Source organism: Petaurus breviceps, unplaced genomic scaffold (assembly GCF_028583685.1).
Source record: "Petaurus breviceps papuanus isolate PSGF00001 unplaced genomic scaffold, PetGlider_PUasm1.0 90804, whole genome shotgun sequence".
Lineage (NCBI taxonomy): Eukaryota > Metazoa > Chordata > Mammalia > Diprotodontia > Petauridae > Petaurus > Petaurus breviceps.
In genome coordinates this window covers 1706205-1733465 of record NW_027187348.1, presented here as the reverse complement: position 1 = coordinate 1733465, position 27261 = coordinate 1706205, and the positions used below count along the sequence as shown (strand labels likewise).

At 37.4% G+C, this 27261-nt stretch overlaps 1 protein-coding gene across 6 annotated transcripts in view; it reads right to left on the bottom strand.

The window, feature by feature from the left end:
- Positions 1–27261, bottom strand: part of ARHGEF12 (Rho guanine nucleotide exchange factor 12) — a 194829-nt gene that overhangs the window by 31083 nt on the left and 136485 nt on the right. For all 6 annotated transcript variants that reach the window (XM_069070058.1, XM_069070059.1, XM_069070061.1 and 3 more), the window contains 8 exons: positions 23781–23921; positions 20578–20652; positions 9232–9324; positions 5414–5524; positions 4945–5043; positions 1658–1700; positions 993–1098; positions 420–557 (listed from right to left, as the gene is read on the bottom strand). In XM_069070058.1, coding sequence (XP_068926159.1) covers positions 420–557; positions 993–1098; positions 1658–1700; positions 4945–5043; positions 5414–5524; positions 9232–9324; positions 20578–20652; positions 23781–23921 — 806 coding nt within the window. The remainder of the gene's footprint in view (positions 1–419; positions 558–992; positions 1099–1657; positions 1701–4944; positions 5044–5413; positions 5525–9231; positions 9325–20577; positions 20653–23780; positions 23922–27261) is intronic.

Sequence of the window (27261 nt, the reverse complement as noted above, 5' to 3'; positions counted from 1 at the left end):
AAATTAAAATTTAATAAGCTATCTTCATCATTTAACATTGATACTTACAACTCAAGACAGTTAATGCCAAAGCCATGGTACTAAATTTTTAGTACAAAGAATTTGGTGCCAGAGGCAGTCTAATCCACAGTAGGACTAAAAACTTTTCACTTTTATTTCATCAACTATACATGCTTTATTCGAGGAATCCTATGAAATTTAAAGCACAATAGATAATAAATATTTGATTTGGGGAAAAAAAAGTTTTACTGATTTAACAAAAATCTTTAGAATATGAGGACAGGAAATCATTAACATTTCATATATGTGTATATGTCTGTGTATTTATTTACTTTTCTTTCTTATGCTGATTCTTTCAATCCAGTCTCTCTTATAATGTGATAAAAGAAAGCTTCATTTTATAATACTCTATTACTTACAACACTTCTTCAATTTTGGCAATGATCTGCTCTGCACATGCCCGTTCTTTCTCCAGGGTTACCCGGTCACGATCCCGCTCTGCATCAAGTTTGGTCAGTTCACTTTCAGCTAAGGTTAGCCCCATACTACGTTTCTGCCTGAAGAGAATGAGATGAATGTTATAGAAAGACACTAGAGAAGAAGTATCTCCCTTTGAAGGAGTTTGGACTGTGTATCCCTCTAGCTAGTAGTTTCTGATTCTGGGGAAAATGCCATATAGTTGCATGCTCTAAACTAATGTCACCTTGGATGCTGGGGGAAGAAACTCTGAAGAAAATCACATATCAGAACACAGATTTTATGGCCCTAAAAGGATACCATTTCTCACAGACAAAACACAGAGATCTGCTACTGCAAGCAATTGGAAGAATGGACCATGTATGTTAGTTCTACTTCACTCACAAAGGACCTAGATGTTCAAGATTAGTTTGAACCATGTCCCTAAAGCCAGCATGCAAGGATTTGAGAGTCTAACCCCCTTCCTAAAATAGTCTTTAATGATAAAATTAATTACAATCTGCCAATATACAGACCTAAAGTCTTCCAAGTGCTTCTGAACTTCAGGATAGACTTTATCTTGCATAGTTTGGACATAATGTCGGTGTAAATCTTCAGGTATAAGTTCTGGTCTTCTTTTTTCTAAAGAAAAATAAGAAAGGAATTATTTACATTATCTATGAGTGAGTATACATTAGTTGACAAAAAAAATCAATACCTCTTATGTTAAGTATATCTTAAAATTATTTATTAAAAACTTTATCTTTGCCTCATAGCTTTTCAGCTCTGGGTCTGAATCTCTGAAACAAACCTGGTGACTAGCTATTGTGTCTTTCCTTCAAGTTAAATAAATCTACTTGACATGACCTTGCTAAAGAGATTACTTAGAAATCTTTCAAAAACAATAACCACAACAATATCTTTTCTATATATTTTAAGATTTGCAAAGCTTGTTACAAATACTTGATCCTCACAACAAGCCTGGGAAGTAGATACTATTATTATCTTCATTTTACAGATGAGAAAACTGAGGCAGACAAATGTTAAACAATTAAGCTGGTGTCACAAGGCTTAGTAAGTGTCTGAGGCCAAATCAGGTCTTGCTGACGCCAAACCCAGTGCTCTATCTTCTGCATCACCTAGTTACCCTGTATGTCTTATTCTTTTGGAACTTGTGGTACCATAGTTAAGACTTACTTACCCAGGTCTAGAGATATTTCATCTGGAACAGAAACCTTCAAGTGCTTTAAAAAAAAAGGGGGGGGGGGGGAAGGGGGAAGAGAGGAAAAAAAAAAGCTAAGAAACAGCATTGTGTCTCTTTCAACAAATGTATATATGTGTGTGTGCATACACACACACACAAGTCAGTGATATATCTAGATTCTATGTACTCCTTACTGTTTAGCATGGCATACAATAACACTTGGTCAATATTTACTGAATTATAAACATACACATTGATTTATGCTTATTGCGAGTATTATACTACTTTCTTCTCAAGGTTGAAGCATAACAGAATAGCTTAAATTCTAACACTGTTATCCACATAATTTTAAAATACCAAGAAAAAAGTCTAGCACCCTGGGTGGGCTGCCATGGACAAAAGGATGAAGTGTGGGATGTCTTCCACCAGCAGAAGGTCTGTCTGCACCACCAGAAGAAGTATCCATACTGATGAGATTATAAATCCACTTTAGCATTTACAACTTCACTGACTATGTCCCTACTTATTAAAATCTGTTATATCTTAAAACATTTTTATATTTGACCCATCAAATAGTTTCCTGGAGGAAAAACCTCATTTTGGAGGTTTTGAATCGGAGCTGTTTTCTAGGTATTCATAACAAACATTTTATGTTTGGCTAATGTGTCCTCCCAGACATTTTGCTATCCAAGTTCACAGAGTTCATGCTTCAAAAGAAAGGAGACAATTTTACTACAAAATAAAAATTTTGCATCCTGCCCAGTTCTAATCATCAGAAAATTCATCATTCTCTGAGACAGCATCAACTCATACCTCATTGGTACCCTCAGTACCCTCTACCCCACAGATCTGAGGGCTGGAAAGCACAGCAAAGAGTTTCTCTCAAAGCTACGATTTAAACAGAGCTCCCAGGTCAGTCACCTCTTCATTTCCCACTTACTTGTACCCTTTCTGACTCCATCACTCCCAATTCCCATCCCCTTGCTGTTCAGTTTCATTTTATGTATTGCCTTCCCCCATTAGATTGTAAGATCCTTGACAGCACAGACTATCTTTCTTTTTTATATTTATATCCCCAGAAGTTAGTCTGGCACAGAATAAACACTTAATAAATGTTTACTGAGTAAACTGATTATTTACTGATTTAACTGATTATTCCAAAATAAATTTCTGAAGTGAAAAAATGAAGTAAATTTCGCATAAGTTCACAAGTAGTGCAATCAATCGATTGCTCATTTGAAGCAATATGGGAAAATTAATACAATTAATATTATCAGGCCTTCTCGGTTATCTCATCAGCATGTAGAGATGCACCTGAATTCTCAAAGACTATGCCAGCAGTATTCAAGTCCTAGAAGTTCCTGTGCAGGAGGAAAGGCTTTGGTGTGGGTCCAGATGGTAAATCATCTAAGAGTCAGATTAAGTTTAGACAGCTAATCGCCAGAAGGTTGGCTACTAGGTGAGGAATATTTTTGACGACAGCTAATCAAGAAGACATTCTATAAAGGAGAGCAGTATGTTTTGATCAGCAAAAGTACTCACAGGAATGCAAAATCATATTGAGTTTAAAGTACTTAAGTATATATCATCATATAGTTTTTAAAATTTCATATGAGACTCATAATTTGGAGGTACAAAGTCAGAGACGCTTTTTCTAGATTGACAGTGAACACTGTATAGAATACACTCATAGTCATTTTACTTTTCACTTGAGGAAGTATTGGATATAAATGTTTCTGTAATTATGCCTTATTGAATTAAAATAATGAATGGGTTATATGATAGCTGCTTTTAGCTATACTTTATTTGGTATTCTCCCTCCAAGAATGTTCAAGAATCTATAAAACACTTGATTTATATAAAATAATCACTTCAGTTAAAAACCTTCTAAAAAGGTCTATAGCTCTAAGACTGAGTAATAAGCCACAGGAGTTGCAGGCTGTGGTTCTAGTAATTCAACAAAAGGGTGCAGAACACAATAAGAGACTTGAAATATTTCAGCAAGAAATGTAACATGAAATTTCTTAAAAATTGACTTTCAAAGCTTTTATTTGACTGAATTAGACAATATAAAAAACCACTATTTCTTTCTTTCTTTTCTTTTTGGAGGGGGGAAGGCAGGACAATTGGGGTTAAATTACTTGCCCAAGGTCACACAGCTAGCAAGTGTTAAGTGTCTGCAGCCAGATGTGAACTGAGGTCCTCCTGACTCCAGGGTTGATGCTCTATTCACTGTGCCACCTAGCCACCCCCAAATCAATATTTCTTAAAGTGTTTAAATGTGTGTTTATTTTAAATCCCCATTTGTTTATAGGTAAGCATTATCTAAAGAAGGTAAGACCACTGGGTTATACTAAATTCATAACATGAAGGGCAATGATGTTAGCTTAAGACCCAAGAGTAATATTATGTGACATGTGAGATGGCTTTCTGGGAGACAGAAGGGGGGGTTTACTAGAGATAAGTACGATGACATAAAGAGCAGAAGACATCAATAAAAATTTATTTTAAAAAATTTAAAGACAGAATTGATGACTTCTCCCGAGTTGCTAGTATAAAATGAAAATGCACAAAATACAGACTGAACAACTTGGGAAATCTCAACACAACTCAGTATTAACACTTTCAGTGAAAATAAGATATTTTACTTAAGAAAAATGAATAGTTTTGCTAATAGCAATATATACAGGGCTATACCAGATTTGCTAATTGCTATTTCCTAATATTAGCCCTAAAATAGTTTAAAATGTTAATATTTTGTTATGGGAAAATCCACTAACTCATTATGAGTGGTATTTTTTATAAGCATTGTAATTTAAAAAAATATTTATTATGTGTCAAACTGTTGACATCTCACTTACAAACTTATGACATCTCACTCAGAATGCAATCAGACAAGTATTACAAAGACTGTGTGTACATATACACACATAAACATATGAATACACACTCCAAAACACACACATGTATATTTATATATGTTTTAATTCAACAAAGACCTGACTACATACTTACTTAGAAACATTCCCCAAAATGAAATGAGGCACCCCCTAGCTGATGTTGCTTCATTTTTGTACTCCTTTTAGGCATGTATCATATCCTTATTAATATCATATTTATCTGTATATATATCAACTCCTACTAGATTGTAAATTTTTTGAAGACGAGGATTTTGTTTACTTGTCTTTTTATCTCACATAGCACCTAACCCAATTGAGCATATGGTAAATGCTTAATATACAGTTGGTGGACATTAAATATGAAACATTAAATTGGCAACTCACCGCGGCTCGGTCCAGGAAAAATTGGTGAAACTCAAGGAAGATGCGACGAGTTTCTTTGGAATTGGTCTGTTTGTACAAGTCTGAATAAAGATAACAGAGCTATAGTAGAGGAAAAAAACAAAGAGAAAAAGTGAGAGGTCATCATAGATTAAATCTGTTCACTTCCTCAAAGAATAGTCATAAGACCTGCAAAGTTATTTTTTAAAATATTATTACCAAGTTGCCAAGAACACTACTCTGAAGGAGCTTGATGGTGACTTTATTTATCTTTAGATTTGTCCTGGTATGCCAGGTAAACAGGAAAAGTCTGAACTTCATGGGAGAAAATTCTTCCCCATTCTTCCATTCCCCTCCCCACTCCACCCCACCTTCTAACAGCTGAATAAATGTGAACACCTGAACTTCAAGCTTTGAGAGGACTAAGGTTTACTTATAAATAAGAATAATATGTCAAACAATGATGTTTCACCAATGTCGCAGGGTCGAACTGTGAAACCACATGGTGTAAGAAAACAGCTAGGTGAGCAGGGCGGGATCTCAGCAGTTCAATACTTTGGAAGCAGCTGCATTGTCCATTAATCTGTAAAAAGCAATAGTTACATTGAGAGATTCATTACACTGGTGTACGGTAGGAGGGGTCTCCACACAGAGTGCTGTGTAAGGAAAGCCCCAACTGACCTACCTGATCAAATCTGACTTTATACTTTTTCACTGGGTAGAAGGAAGAGAAAATTCAAGACTTTTAAGACTAACTATAAGAATTTGTAAGCTAAGTAAACTATAGTCTTTCTCTCTGGAGATTAGTCAACATTTCAATCGGTCTTCTATGGGACAGAATGGGTCTTCAATGGTGAAAGAATGAACTAAATTGGATAGCTTGGCTTAAACAATGTAGGGAATCAAAAAATTATAAAAACTCATTTTACTCAAAGTGAAAATATGGTACTTTTTCCTGTACTAAGTAATAGTCATCCTACAAAGCAGATAGAGTACTGGGCACGGAATCAGGAAAACTCATCTTCCTGAGTTCAAATCTGGCCTCCATCACTTCCTGGCTGTGTGACCCTGAACAAGGCACTTAACCCTGTTTGTCTCAGTTTCCTCATCTGTAAAATGAGCTGAAGAAAGAAATGGCAAACCACTCCACTATCTTTGCCAAGAATACCCCAAACAGGGTCACAAAGAGATGGACACAATTGAAAAATGACTGAACAACAAACAAAGTTATTATAAAAAGCCTTTTAACTCAGCAATGGATTTTTTTACCTTTTGGATAATCAGTCAATAATCACTTATTAAAGTGATGCAATGAAAAGAGCACTGGACCTGGAGTCAGAAAGACCTAAGTTCAAAGTCAGTCTCAGATACTTACTAGCTGTGTGACCCTGGTGAGTTACTTAACCTCTGTCTCTGATTCTTCATTTGTAAAATGAAGACAGTAATAACACCTACTTCCAAGGGTTTTATTTTGTTTTTTTGAGGATAAAATGAGATAGTGTTTGTAAAGTGTTTTGTAAATTTTAAAGTATAAACGCTAGTGATGGTGATGGTATGGTGAAGATGATGCACTAGTTATAAAAAGACAGAAGTGAAACCATCCCTGCCTTTGACAGCTTACACTCCACTGTGGGGAGATAACATATACCTATATAATTATATTCAAAACAGACATTAAATAAATACAAGGTAATGGGAGGGGAGAGAAAGGCTAGGGAATTCACGAAAGGCCTCACACATAAAATGTGACATCTGTACTAAGTTATGAAAAAAACTAAGGATTCTAAGAGATGAAGGTGAGGAGAGAAGGTATTCCTGGTATGAAAGACAGTCTACAAAAGGCACTGAGACAGAAGATGGAATGTCTTGCATAAGAAACAGCAAGAAGGAGTCTGGCTGTACCCCTGAATGTGCAAAGAAGGATGACACAGACTAAGACTGGAAAGGTAGGTTAGAGTCAAGTTGAGAAGGATTTTTTAATGGCACAGTTCACTGTTGAGATAACAGGAAGACAGAGTTTACTGAGCAGGAGAGTGTTTTGGAAAATCAGTTTGGCAGCTGTGTGCAGAAAAGTTTGAAGAGGGGAAGAGACCAACCAGCAGAGTAACAGCAATAAGAGAAGTGCTGGCGGCTTGAACTGGGGAGGTGGCCATTTGTGTAGAAAGAAGAGGATACATGCAAGAGATATTGTGGAGTTAGAAACAGTAAGACCAGGAAACCAACTAGGTATGTATATGAATTAAGGGAGAATGAAACACTGAGCTTATAATAAAGCTGAAAACGTGGGCAAGTGGAAGAATGATGATGCCCTCAACAGAAATGAGGAAGTTCAGAAGAAAGGTGGGTTTGGGGGAAAAGATAATAAATTCTATTCAAAGCATATTGAGTTTGAAATGCCAAATAAGGGTAAGTTAGAGCAGAGACTACCAAAGTGGGAGGCCACTATTTGACTATAAGGTGTGTGATCAACCAGTTGGAGAGTGGGAAGATGAGCTGCATCTCACCTTCCATAGGCAACTGGTGGCTTGTTTCTAGCATATCTCACCTGCTCCTCCTTCAACATTGACTCCAACTCTACCTCTCTCCCACTATTAGCCAACTTTGGTTAAGAACTGCTCAAATACATTACAATCTAACCCATTCCCAAGAGCTTCATAGGCAAAATTTCTTGTTCCACACCGTCAGCCCCATGTCCTAGGCAATGGCCTATGAATACACCCCTACTAGCACTTCTCATTTTTTGGTGAAAAAGACTGAGTGGTATCGGCTGAGCAGGCAGGGAGGGGCTGCAATTATATTACCTTTCCCCCAAATCCCAACCTCTTGAGAACTTCCCTATGTTTGTCAAGGGTACACTAGCCTTTCAGTTTCTCAACTGCCTCATTATCCTGGACTCTTCAATTCTATTGAAAGTGCTGTCTTTAAAGTTACCAGGAATCTAAGCGCCATATCTGATGGCCTTTGTTCTTCACGCTTATTAGCCTCTCTGTGGCATGTGCCACTTGCTTACTGTCTCCTCTTTGGGTTGTGCTGTCATTTCTTTTGCTTGGTTCTTTTCCAGTATGAATGCTCTTTCTCAGACTCCTTTACTATGTTATCATCTCCATCATATCCCCAAACTTTGGGTGTGCCCCAAGGCACTAACTATGGCTCTCCTCTCATCATTCTATATACTCTCTCACTTAGAGACTTCATCAGCTTGCACGAGTTTAAATCATATCAATATAGATTACTCCTAGATATATGTATATACACAAATGTGTGTGTGTGTGTGTGTGTGTGTGTGTGTGTTAACCCTGGCGATATCCCTGATGCTGCACTTTTCCTTATCTCATAAAGCTAACCAGTCACTAAATTATGTTGCTTTTACATCCAAGACATCTCTCCTATCTGTCCCCTTCTTTCTACTCATACGGCGCCTTTGCAGTTTGGTCCCTCATTACTTAAACTATCGCAACAGCTTCCTAACCAGTCTCCCTGCCTCAAATCTCTCCCTTTCTCCAATCCATCCTCCATGCAACTGCCAAAGTGTTTTCCCAAAGTGCAGATCTGACAGTGTCACTCCCCTGCATACTAAAAAGTCAGTAGCTCTTTAATGATTCTAGGATCAAATATTATTTCTATTCATCTTATCCTTCTTAATTTTTATTTCTGTGCAAGTTTCAGAATGTATGTAATCGCTAATATAGAATGATCTATGTAATTCCTAAGTAAGTAAATGTACAGCCAACACAAATACTTTATAAGAGTATACTCAGAGAAATATCTTGCTAATGGGGTATGTGATCCAAAAGCTTGGGCGCTGCTAGCTTAAAGAATGGGGGTGAACTTACGTGTTTTTAACAGAATTGTCACTGTTTCTTTGCTATTCATTCTATGTATCATATAATTAATATAATACTATCATTATAATTATCCCATATCAACTCAAATTTGGGGGGATTCAGCTGTGAGGAAATAGGTAACAAGACGACAGACAAGACAAGGACAAGTTTGAGCGTGCCGCCCCCCCCCCTTTTTAAAGACCACTCAGGAGAAAAAAACTCTAATGGATAATTATGGAATGCATTCAGTGCCCCAAAGTCATATCAGTTTTAACATCAGAGTCTTTACTAGTAGGGAGAAGTTTAAAGATAAAAATAGCAATCTACTCAACAGACTGTCAGCTTGAAAATTTAGCACCAAATCTTTGCAACGGCTGTTTCATGGCCCCAGGAAGGTGTTAGTTTTTGTTAACAAATTGGGCAATATCTTAAAAACGGATAATTCCTGCTTTAGGAGAAACATCACCTGTTCATGTTCAGTGCCAAAGTCATCATCTTCTGCTCCAATGATTTGAGGTACCGTTCGAATTAAGGGACTCCCAATGTTTGACTGAGTGTCCTGGGAAAGAATAATATGAGGAATCAGGTGTTAATATTTCAGTCAAAAAGCATTTATTAAAAGCCTACTAAGTGCTGAGCACTATGCTAAGTGCTACGGATAAAGAGAAAGGCAAAAAAAAGTCCCTGCTCTCAAAGAGCTCATAATCTACTTGTGAAAACAAAACAAAAAAACTATGTAAAGACAAGATACATACAGTAGAGAAAAAGCACTAGAATTAAGGGAGAATCTGGAAATAGAAGTAAAGTCATTCTCAGGACTAAAAGACGTGGTTTAGGTAACCTGAGAAGGATTTTTTTTCAAAGAGAAGTCCTCAAATATTTCAAAACATGGATTACTTTGCCAGGGAGGAAATCACCCAGAAGACTGACCTAACACTCTTCTGTTTGCCAGAGAATCCTCCAGAAGCCTTCTCTGGAGAGAGAGCCCTATGTTTTATACACTATTGGCTACTAAACTTTTGTTATTTTACACTGTAGGACAAGGGAACACAGAGGAAGAAGAATGGGAGGAAGCGGTAGGGCCACGAATGGAGAAGAGAAAGAAAGGGGAAAATATATTTTTATTGCACTCGTACTATTTTCAAGGCATTGTGCTCACATCACTGGATCACACTATCAGATGAAACCTAAGATTTTGTACTCTTATAATCCATTTACTGTGCCTTTAAGTAGCCTCATTCTATCAGTGGGATAGAATTCATCATGGAAGCCATAATATTTAAAACTGAAGAGAGGACTTAGTTCAAATTTTTCATCAAATGGTTGAAAAAACAGGTCCTGAGAGGTTAAGGGGCTTTCTCAAATCCACAGATCTTGCTAGGAACAAGAGCTAGGCCTCAGCCATCCCAATCCCAGCTGCTGTCATCTTCCCACTACGCCAAACTGTCTCCCCTCAGACATGGTAACAAAATGTGTTGAAATCATATTCTTAATTCTTTCAAATGTACTAAACCTGCAAGTCTTAAACCATCAAGTGACTCTTTTCTCTTCTTTTTTATCCCATTTTGGTTGAAAAGCTATCCAAACACCAAATCCTACCTTCACATTTTATATTAAGCCATGAATTCTACCACACTTTAATACTGTTTTAAAGTACTCACATGTGGCTTAAATGAAATAACTGTCATTATGGTTCATTGGGTGCCTACATGTTTTTTTCTTCCTTTTACAGATCTCTCATTTTACAGGTACAGCCTGTATAGTGAGGGGTCTAATATTCAGGACAATAGATAACTTGAAAGGAGGCAGAATAAGTGAGATTCTCATCTAGAGTTGTTATTTGAGCAGTTGAAAATTTCGCCAATATTCACTTAATCATATATGCACTTCAGCTGACAAAGTGTCGACACATGAGCTACAAAAACTAGGTCTCCTATCATCATTTGCTTCATTAATTGAATTACTGAGGTTCTAGTATTGGTAAATGATCCATTCTATGGTAAACCATTCATTTGAGGCCAATTTGCTATCAGCAAATTATTTAACAGAGACCACTAAAATATTTTTTAGCAATTACTAATCAAGCTTAGATAAATGAAGTATCCCTGTGTCCTGACATGTTTAATACCGCTTGGAATCCCTTTTAAACACCTTCCTAACTCCCTCAGGCTCCTCTCCCCACTGATGGGAAGGCTAGAGGGTAGAGTACTAAATTCCTCCCACAGCTTTCCTTTAGGAAAAGAGAGGGCTGGGATCTTAACTTTTCCAGGTAATTCTCCACTTTCTCTTAGCAGTTGTCTTAGGTCTGGCGTACACAGAACATCACACCCCTCCTCCCTCAGACATACACACACAGGATGCACACACACCACCCCCTTTCACTTTTCAGTTTCCTTTTTAGAGTTATCTTTCTTTATTAGATTGTAAACTCCTTGAGGGTAGGGACTACCTTTCTGTTCATTTGTTATTCCCAGAACTTAGCACAGTACCTGGCACATAGTAGATGCTTAATAAATGTGTACTGTGTTGAATTATACTGTAGATTACAATTTCTAGTATTCTTTTTTTCTAATTAAAAGTAAGAAGTTGTGAATGAATCTGATTGATAATGACTTATTATGACAACCATATCTTTTTTCTATGGAAGATAAGCATAATTTATTTCCCCACCTTGGGTCTGAAATCACCTCTTAGTTGTTGACTCCAATGGAGACTTCAATGCAGTAAAGAAAACATGGTTGATGTTTCCATACCAGAGAAGACAAAAAGTGACGACCTCTTAGCTCATCTACATGTAACATCATTAGTACACCTAAGCTTTGGTTGCTATTAAAAATAATGATTGGCTATTTCAGGAAACAAGAAGGTTTTAAAAGTAATAGTACACTCTAAACATACATGAAGCTGGAAAAAAAAAAACTAGTTACACTGAAGATGTTTAGATCTAGCTTCTTCTAGGTATTTTCTAAAGCCTACTAAAATTAAACAGTATCATCCACCATGAAATGCTACCACATAGTGAGTTTGTAAGCAATACTCCTCATAACACAACCCTGAGATACTTGTTAGATGAAAAGAATAATAATAGGAGCTGTTAAGTTTACCTGAGTGGGAAGGCCAGTTTAAAGGAAGATGTTAACTATGAACTGGGAAATATTTTCTTTTTTTTTCTGAAGAGTATTTTTTTTTGCTTTTTGGAGGGCCACTGGGGTTAAGTGACTTGCCTGAGGTCACACAGCTAATTTTTTGTGTTAAGTGTTTGAGGTGGAATTTGAACTCAGGTCCTCCGAAGTCCAGGGCCGGTGCTCTATTCACTGTGCTAACTAGCTGCTCCCTGAAGAACATTTTCAAACAATGTGACACTACAGGAGAGGCAAGCAGGAGCAAAAATAATCCAAATTACCAAATAATTTAGAATTATAGAATCTAAAAGATGCAAAGAGTTCAGATCATCTTCACCTCATTTTATAGGTTAAGAGGCTGAGGCTCAGAAAGACTGAACTATTTACCTCAATGTCACAATTTTGCAGTTGTATGACTTTTGTAGTATTAATCACCTGCCTAATTACATCTTGCCAAACACAACACATTTAGACGACTCTGACCTTCAGATATATTACTTGAGAAGGTATCTCACATTCCTGGAATAAAAATATGCTATATGGATAAGCATCCAATTCATTCAAATATTTACTGAGCACCTTCTGTGTAGAAGGCACTTTTTAAAGGTGTTGTAAAGCATATGAAGATTAAAAAATATATATGGCCTCAACTTCCAAAGAACTGGCAAACTCAAAGCACAGATAATGTATCTAATTGGAATAAGAAGCACAATGTTAGAAAGCCTAAGTGTTCTTTCCAAAGTCACTAATGATCTTTTAGCTGACAAATCCAATGGCCTCTTCTCAATCCTCATTGACTTCTCTGTAGCATCTAACACTGCTGATCTCTTCCCTTAGATATTCTCGTCTCTCTAGGTTTTTGGGGCACCACTCTCTCCTGGTTTTCCTCCTACCTATTTGAGCACTCATTTTACTTTAATGGCATCCTCCTCCAGAGTATACCCTCTAACCATAGATGTACCTTCTCAGGGTTCTCTCCTGGGCTCCCTTCCCTTCTCCCTCTATACTACTTCACTGGTAATATCATCAACTCCCATGTAATTAATTATCATTTCTATGCTGATCATTCTTATATCTACCTTTCCTGCTTCAATCTCTCCCCCTGACTTCCAATCTCACATCTCCAACTGTCTTACAATGGATGTCCAAAACATCTTAAACTTCTCACGTCCAAAAAAGAACTCTTATCTTCCTTTTAAAAATACAAAGGTAAAAAAAAAAAGGTTAAAAAAAAAAAGAAGAGTAGGAATCTCTTAAGAATGAGGCTCCATGAGGACAAGGTTTATATCCTTTATGTGGCAGCTAGGTGGTGCAGTGAATAGAACACCAGCCCTGCAGTCAGGAGGACCTGAGTTCAAATCTGGCCTCAGACACTTGACACGCTTACTAGCTGTGTGACTCTGGGCAAGTCACTTAACCCCAATTGCCCTCCAAAAAGCAAAACAAATAAACAAATAAAAAGACGAAGGTCTCCCACTGCATCCAGGGCCATCTCTAGTTGTCCTGATCTATATCTTGCCACTGGATTCAAATAACTCGAGGAGAAAATGAGGCTGGTGACTTTGCACAGCTCTCCCTCACTTAAATCCAGTTCACTTACATGTCATGGCATCATTTCCCTGATGTCAAAGTACTCTTCAAAGGACAAACAACAGAGAGCAACACCATCCTTACAGTTTCTCAACCCAGGAGTCATTCTACACTCCTCACTATCTCTCATCTTCCAAATCCAAGCTGTTGCCAAGGCCTGTTGACTTCACCTTTGCAACATCTTTCAAATATGCCCCCTTCTCTCCTCTGAGACTGCCCCCACCCTGGTGCAGCCCCTCATTGCCTCACACCTGGACTACTGCATAGCCTGTGGGTGGGTCTTCCTGCTTCAAGTCTCTCCCCACCCCAAAGATTTTCTTAAAGTATAGGTTTGATCATGTCATTTCTCCTACTCAATAAACTCCAATGCCTCCCTTTTGCCTCCAGGAGCAAATACAAAATCCTCTGTTTAGCATTCAAAGCACCTTCATAACCTAGCCTCTCCCCTCTTTCAAGTGTTCCTATACCTTCCTTCGAAGAGTACCTTGACATGGGGGAGATGATGCCATAACAGGTAAGTAAATTGGATTTAAGTGAGGGAGAACTGTGCAAAGTCACCAGCCTCACTTTCTCCTCCAGAGTTATTTTAGTCCAGTAGAAAGATATAGAACAGGACAACCAGAGATGGCCCTGGATGCAGTGGGAGACCTTTGTCTTTTTAAGGGAAGATATATCAGCACATAATCTTTGGTCCAGGGACACTGGTCTCCAGGCTATTGCACAAATAAGATTCTCTCTGCTTCAGTCATTCTCTCTGGCTGTCCCTCATGCCTGAAATACTGTCCTTTCTCTGCTCTGCCTACTGACTTCCCTGGCTTCCTTTAAGTTCCAACTAAAGTCCCATCTTTTACTGAAGCCTTCCCTGATCCCTCTTAATTTTAATGTCTTCCCTCTGTTAATTATTTCCTATTTATCCAATATAGGGCTTGCTTTGTATTTATTTGTTTGCATGTTGTCTCCCCCATTGTACTGCCAGCTCCTTGAGTGCAGGAACTATCTTTTGCAGCCCCTCCCCTCTTTTTTTGCATTCCTAGTGCTTATCACAGTGCCTGGCACATAGCAGGCACTTGGTGATTTCTGATTTATTGACTGATTGTTTCACTGGTATCCATGCAAAACAGCATAGAATGATGAAGGCCTTACCACTCCCTGTGGTAAACTTATGGAGGCTGTAATATATGTGTGTGTGTGTGTGTGTGTGGCTGGAGGGAACTCCAGAATCAGTGCTATCACAGCTCCATCAGAGTGCTTAATTTACTATCAATGTAAGGCAAATACCATGAGTAGCATAAATGATGAGAACTGAAAATTCAAAAGTGCAAGAAAACCAAAAAGACTGACAACCTAGAGAAATTACTCATAAATTAAAAAAAGAAACAGAATAAAAATAGAAGTTTTGCACTTAAGATTTTAAAAAATAACCACCCAAGTATGAGATTAGAAGGAGGGAGGGGAAGGTGACATACGTAGAAGGCTATTTATATGAAAAAAACAAGTGAGTTTATAATGGGTACAAGATCAATGAGTCAACAATATGATGTGGGAGTCAAAAAAGTAATATAATATTATGTTGAATTAAAAGAAGTTGAGTGTCCAGAAGAGGGATGTTAATGTTTTTACTGTAGTCTACCCAGTCAGAACACATCTTAATAACTATGTCTACTTCAAGGCTGTGTAAGTCAAGAGGAAAGGAGACAAACTTGAGAGGAGCCTGAAGTCATATCATATATGGAACTAGGGACGAAGAATTAAAGGCATGGTGTCATGAATGAAAGAAGAGAATCATTCCATGTGAGGACTGATTGAAAGAATTGGAGATGTTTATCCTAGACAAGAGAAGACTTGGTAGGGAAGGGGAGGGTAACAGAGAGATGGTGGATATAAACCCTCAAGTAGCTTAAAGGTTGTCAAGCAGAAGACAGATCTCCTTTTACCTGCTTGGTCCTAGAAAATAGATATAGAACCAAAATCTATAAATTACAGCAATGCATATTTGGCTTAGAAAAGGAAACGATTCCTATCTCTTAGAGGCCTAAAAATGAAATAGAGATAGCGTACTCCTATCTCAAGGGTAGTGAACTCCTATCTCAGAGGTCCTAAAACAGGCTGGATCATTAATTATCTTGGATAGCCTATAGGGGATTCATATTTCAGAAAGGAGTTGGACTAGAATCAGAACTTCTTAAACTTTTCCCACTCATAGTCCCTTTTCAAGTTTTGGCTGCATCATTGGTGTTTTGTGGCCTTTAGGCATGTGTAGCGCAAAGTAAACAAACATGCTTTGTGTTCAGAACCAAGGCTGCACTGAAGCTGTATGAGGGAACACCAGTAAACACTGTCAGAAACACATCGAATTTATTATTCATTTGATTTTTAATTAATTTTTGTCACTGCACAATCAGAAACCTTTTCCTGTTGCCAAATTTTTCGTGACCCCATATGAGATTGCAATCCACACTTTAGGAAACACTGGACTAGATGACTTCTTTGGTCCCTTTGTGACTCTAAGATTCTATAACGCCATGACTTCTGACCACATTCTCCTCTTCCCTATCTGTTTCACCCCTCAGTGAAATAATTCAATGTTATACCATCCCTAATTTGAGCTTTTATCCAATTACTGATTATACTTTGCTAAACCTCAATCTTGGATCAATCCCCCCATCCACTGTCTTTAGTCCTATTCACATGATGCTGAACAGAGCTGGAGGAACACACACACACACACACACACACACACACACTCACTCCCCAGTCCAGTTCTGACTGGGTCCATTAAATAATTGTTACTTAATCTCAACTGAACCCTAACTTCAGAAAGGAAATCCTTTTATGACTCCCTAACCGAGTCACTCCGCTACTCATCAGAGTAGCTATTCAAAACTTTTTCACCCTTCCTGAAACCTCTCAAGGCATCCCCTTCCTTCATGCCTCATGCTTCACTGAAAAAATTGAAATTGTTGAGAGTTCTCTCTTATACCCTTTTCCTCATTTCATATAACTTATATGTCTTCTCCCACACCCCTTTCACACCATTTCATGTGAATAGGTGGCCCTTCTCCTAGCCAAAGCAAACCCCTCTACAAGTGATCCCATTTCATCCCATCTTCTCCTAAAGATTGTCCTGGCTACTCCCGTTACCTACAGAACACACCTATGCTTCCTTTATCCTTTAAAAAACAAACACCCCCCTCCCCCTTAATTGATGGATGAATACCCATTAGCTATTACCTCCCTCCCCTTCCATGGCTAAACTCTTTGATCTTTGTAGTCTAGTATCCAATCTATCATTCAACTGAAACTACTCTCCAAAGTTACCAATGATCTTTTAACCGCCAAATCTAAGAGTTTTTTCTCAGTCCTCAACCTTCTTAACCATTCTGCAAGCTCTGACACTGTCAATCACTTATTTTTCCTGGATATTCTCTCCTTTTTCAGAATTTTGCAACACTGCTTTCTCTTGGTTCTTCTGCTACTTTTCTGATCACACCTTTTCAGTCTCTTCCACTGTATTTTTATCCAAGTCACAACCAGTAACTATGGTTATCTATCAAGGTTCCATTCTGGGCTGTCTTCTCTTGTCCTTTTATATTGTTTCATTTGCTGATCTTATCAGTTCCTCAATTAGGCTCTCTAGGCAGTTCCAGCCCTAAACTCCAGTCTCACAGTACCAACTGCCTCTGGGATATCTCAAAAAGACAATTTAAATTTGATATGTCCAAAACTGAAATTACCACCTTTCACCAAAATCTTTTTACTCTTTCAAACTTCCTTGCTACTTACAATTTACTACTACCATGCTTCCAGTGACCCTGGTCTACCACCTTTGTATAATCTTACTCTCACACTCACTCCACATATTCATGCTGTTGTCAAATTTCATTGTTTCTTTCTTTACAACATCTTGATTATGCCTCCTTCACTCCACTCACATAGCTACCATCCTGATGGAGGCTCTCACTGCTTCCTGCCCAGACTAATTCCCCCTTCAGTGCATGAAGCTCCCTACCTCCAGTCTCTCTCAAATCAAACCCATCCCCCACTTAGCTGCCAAAATGGTCTTCCTAAAGAACAAGACTATGTCACCCTCTATTCAATAATTTCTCGTGGCACTATTATTTCTAGGATCAAATATGTTGATCTTACTTTTGGCTTTTAAAGTATTTCACAAACTAGCCCCCTCCTACCTTTTCAGTCCTCTTATTCCTTACCCCTCTACATATTCTACAATCCATCCACATGGATGTGGTTCCACATATACCTCACTTCTCAACTCACTGCCTTTTTCTCATGCCTCATACACTCTCCTTCCTCATTTCTATCTCCCAGCTTCCTTCATGACTTGGCTCAAGTTCCATCTTACACATGAAGTCTCTTTCTTCCCCTCCCTTCCCAGCACCTCCACTGCTCATACCTTTCCTCTGAGATTATATCCCATTTATAGTGTGTATGTATGTATATATACACATATTTTATGCATATACATATGTATATGGCATGTACATAGTTATTTTGTCTTCCTTCTTAGAACATGAGCTAGAACACATATTTAATAAATGCTTGTTGTGTTAATGATAATAAGGATGGTGTGCTGTTTGAATAATGTTCCATGAAGGCAAACGTATCTGAACTGGGCCTTGACAGGCAAGCAGACCTGCTACAGACAGAAAAAGAGGGGGAAAAGGATGGGGGGGAGTGGAGGGCATTATGGGCAGAAGAAATAACATTCAAAGAGGTGGAAGAGGGAAGGCTCAAGGCAAATTTAAGGAATATCAAGATTAGGCAGGCACAGAGGACAGTAAATTTAGAGATTTCTCAATAGAGTATTACCTATAGTTCCATTTAAGTCACCTAATCAAATCTTCTTTTTATAAATGAGGAAACATAGGAATTAGGTAACTTGACCAGGGTCACACAGTTAATTAGATGGCAAGGGTTAATTCAAACTTAGATCCTTTGATGTCAAATTTGCAGCTCTTCCCACTGTACCACGAGCAGAAAGCTGGAAATGTATGGTGGAGACAACCTTAGCAGGGCTCTCAAATGTTAAACTGAGGCGATTTAGGGGATAGGGAGCCATTAAATATTTCTGAGCAGAGAAACAACATGTCTTAATGTAGCATTTATGAAACATCTACTAAGCTAAGGGTATTAATAATAACATTAATTCCATGTGTCATGGAAGATGAAATGTTCTGGAAGGCAGATATGAGAAAGGGGCACATTATAGACAAGGGGGGACAATCTGTGTGGATGTAGAAGACAACATATTTAAAAATATAGAGTAGGTGAAGGGGAATAATGTGAAATAAAACTGGGAAAATAGGTTGTAGTTATGCAGCAGTAGGCCAGTTAGGATAATGTTAGGCTAAAATATTTTTATTTAATAACATAAAAGGAAATGCCTGAAAGTCTTTGAAAAGGAAGTTGTGCTATCATACAGGTGTCTTAAGACAATTCTTCTGGCAAAAAATATATTAGAGTGGGAAGGAAGTAGGAAAAAAAGAACAAAGTAAAAGGTGTACAGCAGAGAATAAAAGAAAACCTACAAGGAAGCAAAGAAACAATTTTCTTTATTTCAAAGAAACAAAACACAATTTTCAACATAATGCAGAGTAATATATAGGCTTTCTTGAAATGGAAAGTTATTGCTATTATATTCTGAATCCTCTCTTACTTTCTGCTGTGCACATGCCTTTTTTTCTTTTCTTATTTCATATTTAAGTTTATAATGTTTTTTTCTCTTCTTATTACATATTAAAATTTCAGTATTTGTCTAAAATAAAAAATAGAAAAGAAGATAGATTAGAGAAAAGAGAGTTTGTTGGCATGAAGACTATTTGGGAGGTTATTATAATCATTCAGGCTAAAAAAGGTTAAGAGTTTGAAATAAGGTATATGATGTATAATTACGCAGTAATGTATAATAATGTATAATATACGCAGTATAATGTGAAAGGTAAAATTTCAAAATGATAATTTGGGAAAATAATTTGTCTTTTTTTTCAAGTTTTCATTAAACCATAATTTTCATATGTGGTTTATGGAAATAAAAATGTAATAAAGTGAATTCACATACACTAACTACTTTAAGGCATACTACTTTATATTTATATTCTGTAGTTTACATTTCCATTTTCAGTTGGGAGAAACACAAATGAATAAGGTCTATTTCCTGCCCTCAAATAACTTACAATCTAGAGTGGTAGGTTTTTTCTTTGGGGGAGGCGGGTAGAGAAAAGGGTATATAAAATTATACCTACAGAATGGAAGTGAGGTGATAGGAGCTTGAAGTAGGGTGTTCTGTAGCAGAAAGGGTAAAAAAAAAAAAAAACAACCACAGGTGTTAAAAACAAATTAACAGGAATTGGCTACTGATCTGAAGGGACAGAAGTAAAAAAGATTAAGTAAGTGACTAAGAAAAAGGTGGCATCATTGATGGAAGTCAGGAAAATAAATGCTTCTAATTGTGTGGGGGGTGCTGGGTGGGTGAATGGGTAACAATTCAGTTTCATATATTATGAGTTCAGGTACTGGTAATATAAGCCAGTGAAAATATGTAGCAGATAGTTAAAACATAGGACTAGAGTAGTGAAGAAAGGTCAGGACCGAAGATATAAGTCTGGATGTCACCTGAACAAAGATTATAACTGAAGCTTCAGGAGTGGATTTACATTATAGATAAACTGGAAAACTGATGTGATTTGTTATTCCTCTATGTATACTATAATGGTATGCACTAACCCCAGCTGCTATTTTGACTACCTGTTTTAAACTTTAGCCTCTAACATTCCAAAAGAAATTCAGTTGAAAGAATAGAAATTAGTATGCAGTTTTGGCTATATAACTTCCTTGATTTTACTACTAATTAGAGGAATAATCCTCATATTGCTAGTTAACATTTTTATATACTATTCTTGGTTATAACTCTTTATTTCAAAAAACTAATCAAATCTAACTTTAAAAATATACAAAATATTTTAAAATATTCATTTGTATATTATACATAAATCTCAGAGTTTATTCCACTTAAGCATAGAAAACATTAACAGAAAGCACTAATATAGCATACTATATAATACAGCCTACTACATACTCACATTATCTGGTATCATCTCACTCTTCTCTGGGCTTTCTTCTAGATAAATTCTTTCCTTCAAGCCACCTCTGGGACTCTACCAAAAAAAATTTTTTTAAATCATTGATTTTCAGTAAACCTATCAAAAAGGAATCAGGGAAAAAAACCCTCAAGTCATAACCAAAGCAAGTCTTCTACCTGCTTCAAAAATTAATGAATAACTATAAAGAAAAACAGATGGCAAAATTTGTGCAGAAACAACCAACACACACAACTAATACACACATGGACATGAGGAAGACTAATGTTGTAGAACATGAGAAATATAAAGGATGTGGTACCAGGAAGACAATCTGATAGAGCATCAGGAGACTTTTAGTAACAATGAAAGCTTTTGCAGTTCTTTCATTTTCCAAACTAAAGTACCAATTAAATTTCAGTATGTAGGAAGTATTCATCTTCCATACAATAAAGTATAAACTTAATCTCTTTACTTGGTCAAATTTAAATGTCTCACTGAAGTTTAAAGTTTACTTATTCAAGAGTCTTATCAACATCTTTCAAAAAGAAATGCTCAAATTTCATTTCCATAATATTTAAAGTCTTGGATGATTCTTAATAAAGCCTCCTAAAACACCTCTAAGTTTATACTTAATGACTTCTAGCCCAAAGCACTTAATCTAAATCAGAATTTTGGGATGGGAAAAAGTTGTTTGAAAAGAAAGAAAACTATTTATTGATATACTGAGTCTCTTTAAAGATGATTAATATTATAGGCCTATTAATTATTAAAAGCTATTTTTTTAAAGGCCATCTATCAATACTTAGTTTTATCCTAATCTACTGCTTGTTGGGGTGAAGAAGTATAAAAATGAAGTATAGGTCAAATATCATTAGAAATGTTTTACTCTTAGTAAAATCGCACTTTAATGAATCCATGAAATAAATCACATTTTCACAGCTGAGTCACTATGAGTGTGGCAATACCATAACAGTAATGTGCAGAAAAATGACGGAACTAGATGGAAAATTTGCAGGTCCAGTTTTAGTCCAGCATTTTCCACCAGATAGATCTATAACTATGGACAAGTCACTTCATCTCTTTAAGTCCCAGTTTCCTCATGTATAAAATAACATGATGATGCTACAAGATCCCCAATGTCCTTTATGGTTTTAAATAATATACAATTCAAAAATCATAATTCTTTAAGGCAAAATGAATTAACATATGAAAGGTGTTCTACACAGAGAAGAGGAAAGACGGTGATGTCATTCACACAATTTCAGTCACTATTTTTTCCGAGATCTTTTATGAGTATTTTGATGTTTTGTCTGTTTCAAGGTAAGTGGATAAATTAAGAAGTTAAGTGGTTGGTCTATCTGACAAGAGGAAGAATGTTATGGTGGCGTCTTTTCAAGTCTTATCCTACTCTTCATGACCGATTTTGGGTTTTCTTGGCAAAGATACTGGAATGAAGTGCCATTTCCTTCTCCAGCTCATTTTTCAGATGAGGAAAGAGAGGCACATGGGGTTAAGTGACTTGCCCAGGGTCACACAAATAGTAAATGTCTGAGGGCATATTTGAATTTGGGAAGATGAGTCTTCCTGATTCCCAGCTCAGTGTTCTATCCACTGAGCCACCAGCTTCCCCAAGGAAAAAGATGAAGAAAAAAAAAGTTAATTGTGAATCAAACAAAAGAACATAGATCCTTCTTCTTTCCCTTTGAACATGAATTAATAAGTATGAAATGCTTCAAAAACTGCAAAGAATTAGGTAGAATGCTGTACTTGGGAGTCCAGAAGATCCAAATTCAAATTTTACTTTTAATACTTAACTATCTCTCTCACCCTAGGAAAGTCATTTACTCTTTTAGCCTACTTTCCTCATTTGTAAAATATGAGGGTTGGACTAGATGGCTTCTAAGGCTTCTTTTGGTTCTAAATTGGTAAACATATAAACATATACATATATGTGTGTATACACATACACACACAAACACACATATATGTATTACTAGGGTGAGAAAGGGGGCAGAATGCTAAATACAGTAACTTGACAAACACTGAAGAAAGTGTTTGTTAAAATAAATTAATAGTTGTAGATCAACAATGCATGTACTATCACAGACATGAAAATAATTTCATCATACAGAATAATTCATTACAGTATTTTTGCAATTTATCTCTATTCTTCTGACTGGGTAGTCTATTACTTCCATCTGCTCTTCTTAAGGAGAATGCAGTTTTGACCAACCTAATGAGGTCACAAAACTTTAACAGAATCTTCTTATTAATATAATGAGAGAAGAGATTTAAGATTAAATTTACAGCTTCTTTTTGTTAATCTGTTAAATATTTAAGTGTGGTTGACAACAAAGAGATTAATGAAGAAACATCTATTGATAATCACAACCTAATAAATGAAGTATATCTAGTAAGACTGGCACTTTTCCTCTCAGCAGTGGCAATCTAAACTATGATTCAGGACTGAGTCACTGACCACAAATGGAAATATTAACATGCTTTTATAAGATATCAGCAAATGACCTCCTGGTTCAGTAAGAAAGCAATGACATTACTGACCTCTCTATTCAGTAACAAGATACTTATTGGGAAATTCCATCCCATTGAAAGAAACATTAGTTGTTGGGTATACACAAGAAAAAATGAGCTCCCAAACTGGAAGTCACAATACAATATTGATCTTCAGAGTTTTGTTCATAACACTGCTCTGTTTGAAGATAATGGTGGTGTTGATAAGCAAGAAATAATTGCATAAATAATAAGAGAAGAGTGTAAAAAAAGACTGAGCTCAGAGTCAGGAAACCTGGAGTCACAGAATTACTGATTTAGAGATGGAAGGGATTTTAGCAGTCACATAGTTTTAATGCTTACATTTTACAGATGAAGAATTGATCCAGGCCCATAAAGGTAAAATGCCTTACTGAAGTTCACTTTCAGAGGTAAGTGGGAAATCCAGATCCTCTGTCTCTGAAACTAAAAGTTTTCTGATAATTTTGGGCAAGTCACTTGGCTTTTATGAGTATCATTTTTTTCACTTGTAAGACAAGGATGTTATCTAAATGCCTTTTCAGATCTAAAATCCTAAGCATCTATTATGATCTACTACCAATCAAATAACTAAAGAAGAATTTCTAAAAGCAAAATAAAAAGGCAGATGTGGGGAAGAATAATAATTAAAGTTTGAAATATTTAATACTTACGTCTGCAATGTCACTATTGGGTCGAGAACTGTCTCCACTGCTACAATCAATTTTGCCCAACCCATCACCACTGTCTGCTTCTACTTCACTGAGCAGAAGGGAGTCACCAGAAGTCTTGCTGGATACAACTACAGCTCCATCCTAGAAGAGATTTTAAAATATATGTATGTATATGTGTATGCACTTATGTGTTTAAAAAGTCATTAATGAGAAGACAAAGGCACAAAGATAAGCCAAAAGTAACAGGTACTAACCAAAAGTAAAGAGTCACATTACATGCCAGAAGGTGAAGCTCTGAAAATAGATCTATTCACACTATCAGAGGACCTAAATCTTTATCAACCAGCTATGTGACCTTGGGTTAGTAACACCTCCTTCAAGTCTCAGTTTATCTATCTGTAAAATAAGGGTGCTAGAGTAAATGATCTATCTCATCTCTCTGACAGAGATGCCTACATAGAGATGTTCGGTGTGTAATGGAAGCCACCACTGAGTAAAATGACAACCATCACAAATAAACCAATGTGGGTATAGGGACAGTATTTCCCCCCAACCTCATGGAAATATTCTGTACAACCTTTTGTTTTAAGATGGAAGACTGGGAAGAGGCAGCAAGGTGGTTCAGTGGAGAGAGTGCCAGGCTTTGAGTCAGAAAGGACTGAATTTAAACTGGCCTCAGACAAAGATTTAGCTATGTGACCTTGGGCAAGTCACTTAACTCCTGTCTAACTAAGTTTCCCCACCTCTAAAATGGGGATAATAATAGCATCTATCTCTCAGAGTTGTTATGAAGATCAAATCCCTGGTACACCATAAGTGCTATATAAATATTAGCTATAATTATTAATGTTTAGATTTGAATACTATAGAAGCAGCTTAAAAATATTTGCCACCACAAATGCTTGGCCATGTTTTCTAGTAAGACATCATCTCAATCACATCTACCAAAAATATCCACTTAAAAACAACACAAGATATAATTATCTTGTTTTGAGGTGACATACTGAACCATACAGTGGCATACCTAAATACTCCTTAGTAGTATATCAAATAAGATAAAACTCAGTTAACTTCTTTGAAAATTATTATCTTTAAAAATGCACACAATTGAAAGGGCAGAGTCAAAATGGCAACTCTGGCTCCCACTGCCTCCAATTCATGTGAAAGGGGACTCTGAACAAACTTTGGAGCTACAAAACCCACAAAATGACACAGAGAAGCTAACCTCCCACTGAGGACAGCCCAGCAGGCCGGCAGCAAGCAGCCAGCACAGTGCTCTGGCAGCTGACCCCAGCCCCAGGGGAGTGGAAGGCTTTAGCCCCAGGGCGGGATTGACCAACCACTGGCTGAAGGGACTCCAGATCACCAGCAGCTACGGAGGTCCAGAATTATCAACACATACATGCCAAAGACAAAGTGAGAGATCAGTGCAGCATGGACTTCGGGATCCAGTAGTTGGGAGTGTGTTGGCCTCTTCCCCCAGGGCAAGAAGCTGCTGAGGGCTGCAGTGCAGCCACATGGCAGCTTCAGCTCCTGGCCTGTAGAGCGTAGGGGGACCAAGCAACCAGTCTAAGGAGTAATCACTCTTGCTTTAACCTGCTTGGATCTGGATTGCAGTCTACAGTGCAGATCCTGGGGTGCATGACCAGTTTGTCAGTAGGCTTCAGAGAGGGCACCCAAGTAATACCTTCAGCAGCTGAGAAAACCCCAGTGTTTGGTACAAAGCTCCCCTGTCTGGTGGCAGAGTCCCACTGTGGCAAAAAGCCCAGGGATCAAGTAACTGAGTGGTTTCAAGACCAGGCAAAGGAAAAAAAGCAAACAGAAGAATCCAATATTAGACTGCGATTTTGGGGACAAAAAGGAGCAAAGCATGGAACAGGAGGAAGACAGTAAAATCAGAACTCCTGCACCAAAAGCTTCAAAGGAAAATACGAGTTGGTTACAGGCCATAGAGGACCTTAAGAAGCAGATAAGGGAAGTGGAGGAAAAATTGGGAAGAGAAATGAGAACGATGAAAGAAAATTATGAAATGAGAGTCAACAGCCTGACTGAGGAAAATAATACTTTAAAAAACAGAATAACTCAAATGGCAAAAGAGGCTCAAAAAGGCAATGAGAAGAATGCCTTAAAAAGGTGAATTTGCCAGATGGAAAAAGAATCTCAAAAGCTCCCTGAGGAGAATCATTCCTTCAAAATTAGACTGAAGCAAATGGAAGCTAATGACTTTATGAGAAATCAAGATGCTGTTAAACAGATCCAAACAAATGAAAGAATAGAAGGTAATGTGAAATATCTCATGGGAAAAACCACTGACCTGGAAAGTAGATTCAGGAGAGATAATTTTAAAATTACTGGACTACCTGAAAGCCATGATCAAAGAAAGAACCTAGAAATCATCTTCCAAGAAATTATCAAGGAAAAATCAAGGGCAATACTATCCTGATGTTTTAGAACCAGAGGGCAAAATAGAAGTTGAAAGCATCTACCGATCACCTCCTGAAAAAAAATCCCCAAAAGAAAACTCCTAGGAATATTATAGCCAGGTTCTGAAATTCCCAGATCAAGAAGAGAATATGACAAGCATCCAGGAAGAAACAATTTGAATATTGTGGAAACACAATCAGGATAACACAGGATCTGGCAGCTTCTATACTGAGGGATCAAAGGGCCTGGAATATGATACTCAAGAAGTCAAAGGAGCTGGGAATAAAACCAAGAATCACCTACCCAGCAAAACTGAGTATCATGTTTCAGGGGAAAATATGGTCATTCAGTGGAATAGAGGACTTTCAAGCATTCTTGATGAAAAAACCAGAGCTAGGTGGCACAGTGAATAGAGCGCTGGCCCTGGAGTCAGGAGGACCTGAGTTCAAATCCAGCCTCAGACACTTAACACAAAAACTAGCCTGTGACCTTGGGCAAGTCACTTAACCCCAATTGCCCTACCTTTCCCCCTCCAAAAAGTAAAAAGTTTTGGGCAGCCAGGTAGCACAGCGAGTAAGAGCACCGGCTCCAGTGTTGAGAAGACCTGGAGATCGAATCCCGGGCTCAGACACTTAGCACCCACCCAGAAACACCTGGCCGTGTAACCTTGAGCAAGTTACTTAACCCTAATTGCTTAGGGGCGGCCAGGTGGCTCAGCGAGTAAGAGCACTGGCTCCAGTGCCGGGATGACCTGGATAAAATCCGGGCTCAGATACTCAGCACCACACCCAGAAATAATAACTGGCCGTGTAACCTTGAGCAAGTTACTTAACCCCGATTGCTTTAAAAAAAAAAAAACAGAGTTGAATATAAAATCTGACATTCAGATACAAGAAGCAAGAGAAGCATGAGAAGCTAAACAGGGAAAAGAAATCATAAGGAACTTATCAAAGTTGAACTATTAACATTCCTACATCGAAAAATGATAATTGTAGCTGATGAAACTTTTCTCAGTATGAAAATAGTTGAAGGGAATATGTGTGTGTGTGTGAGTGTG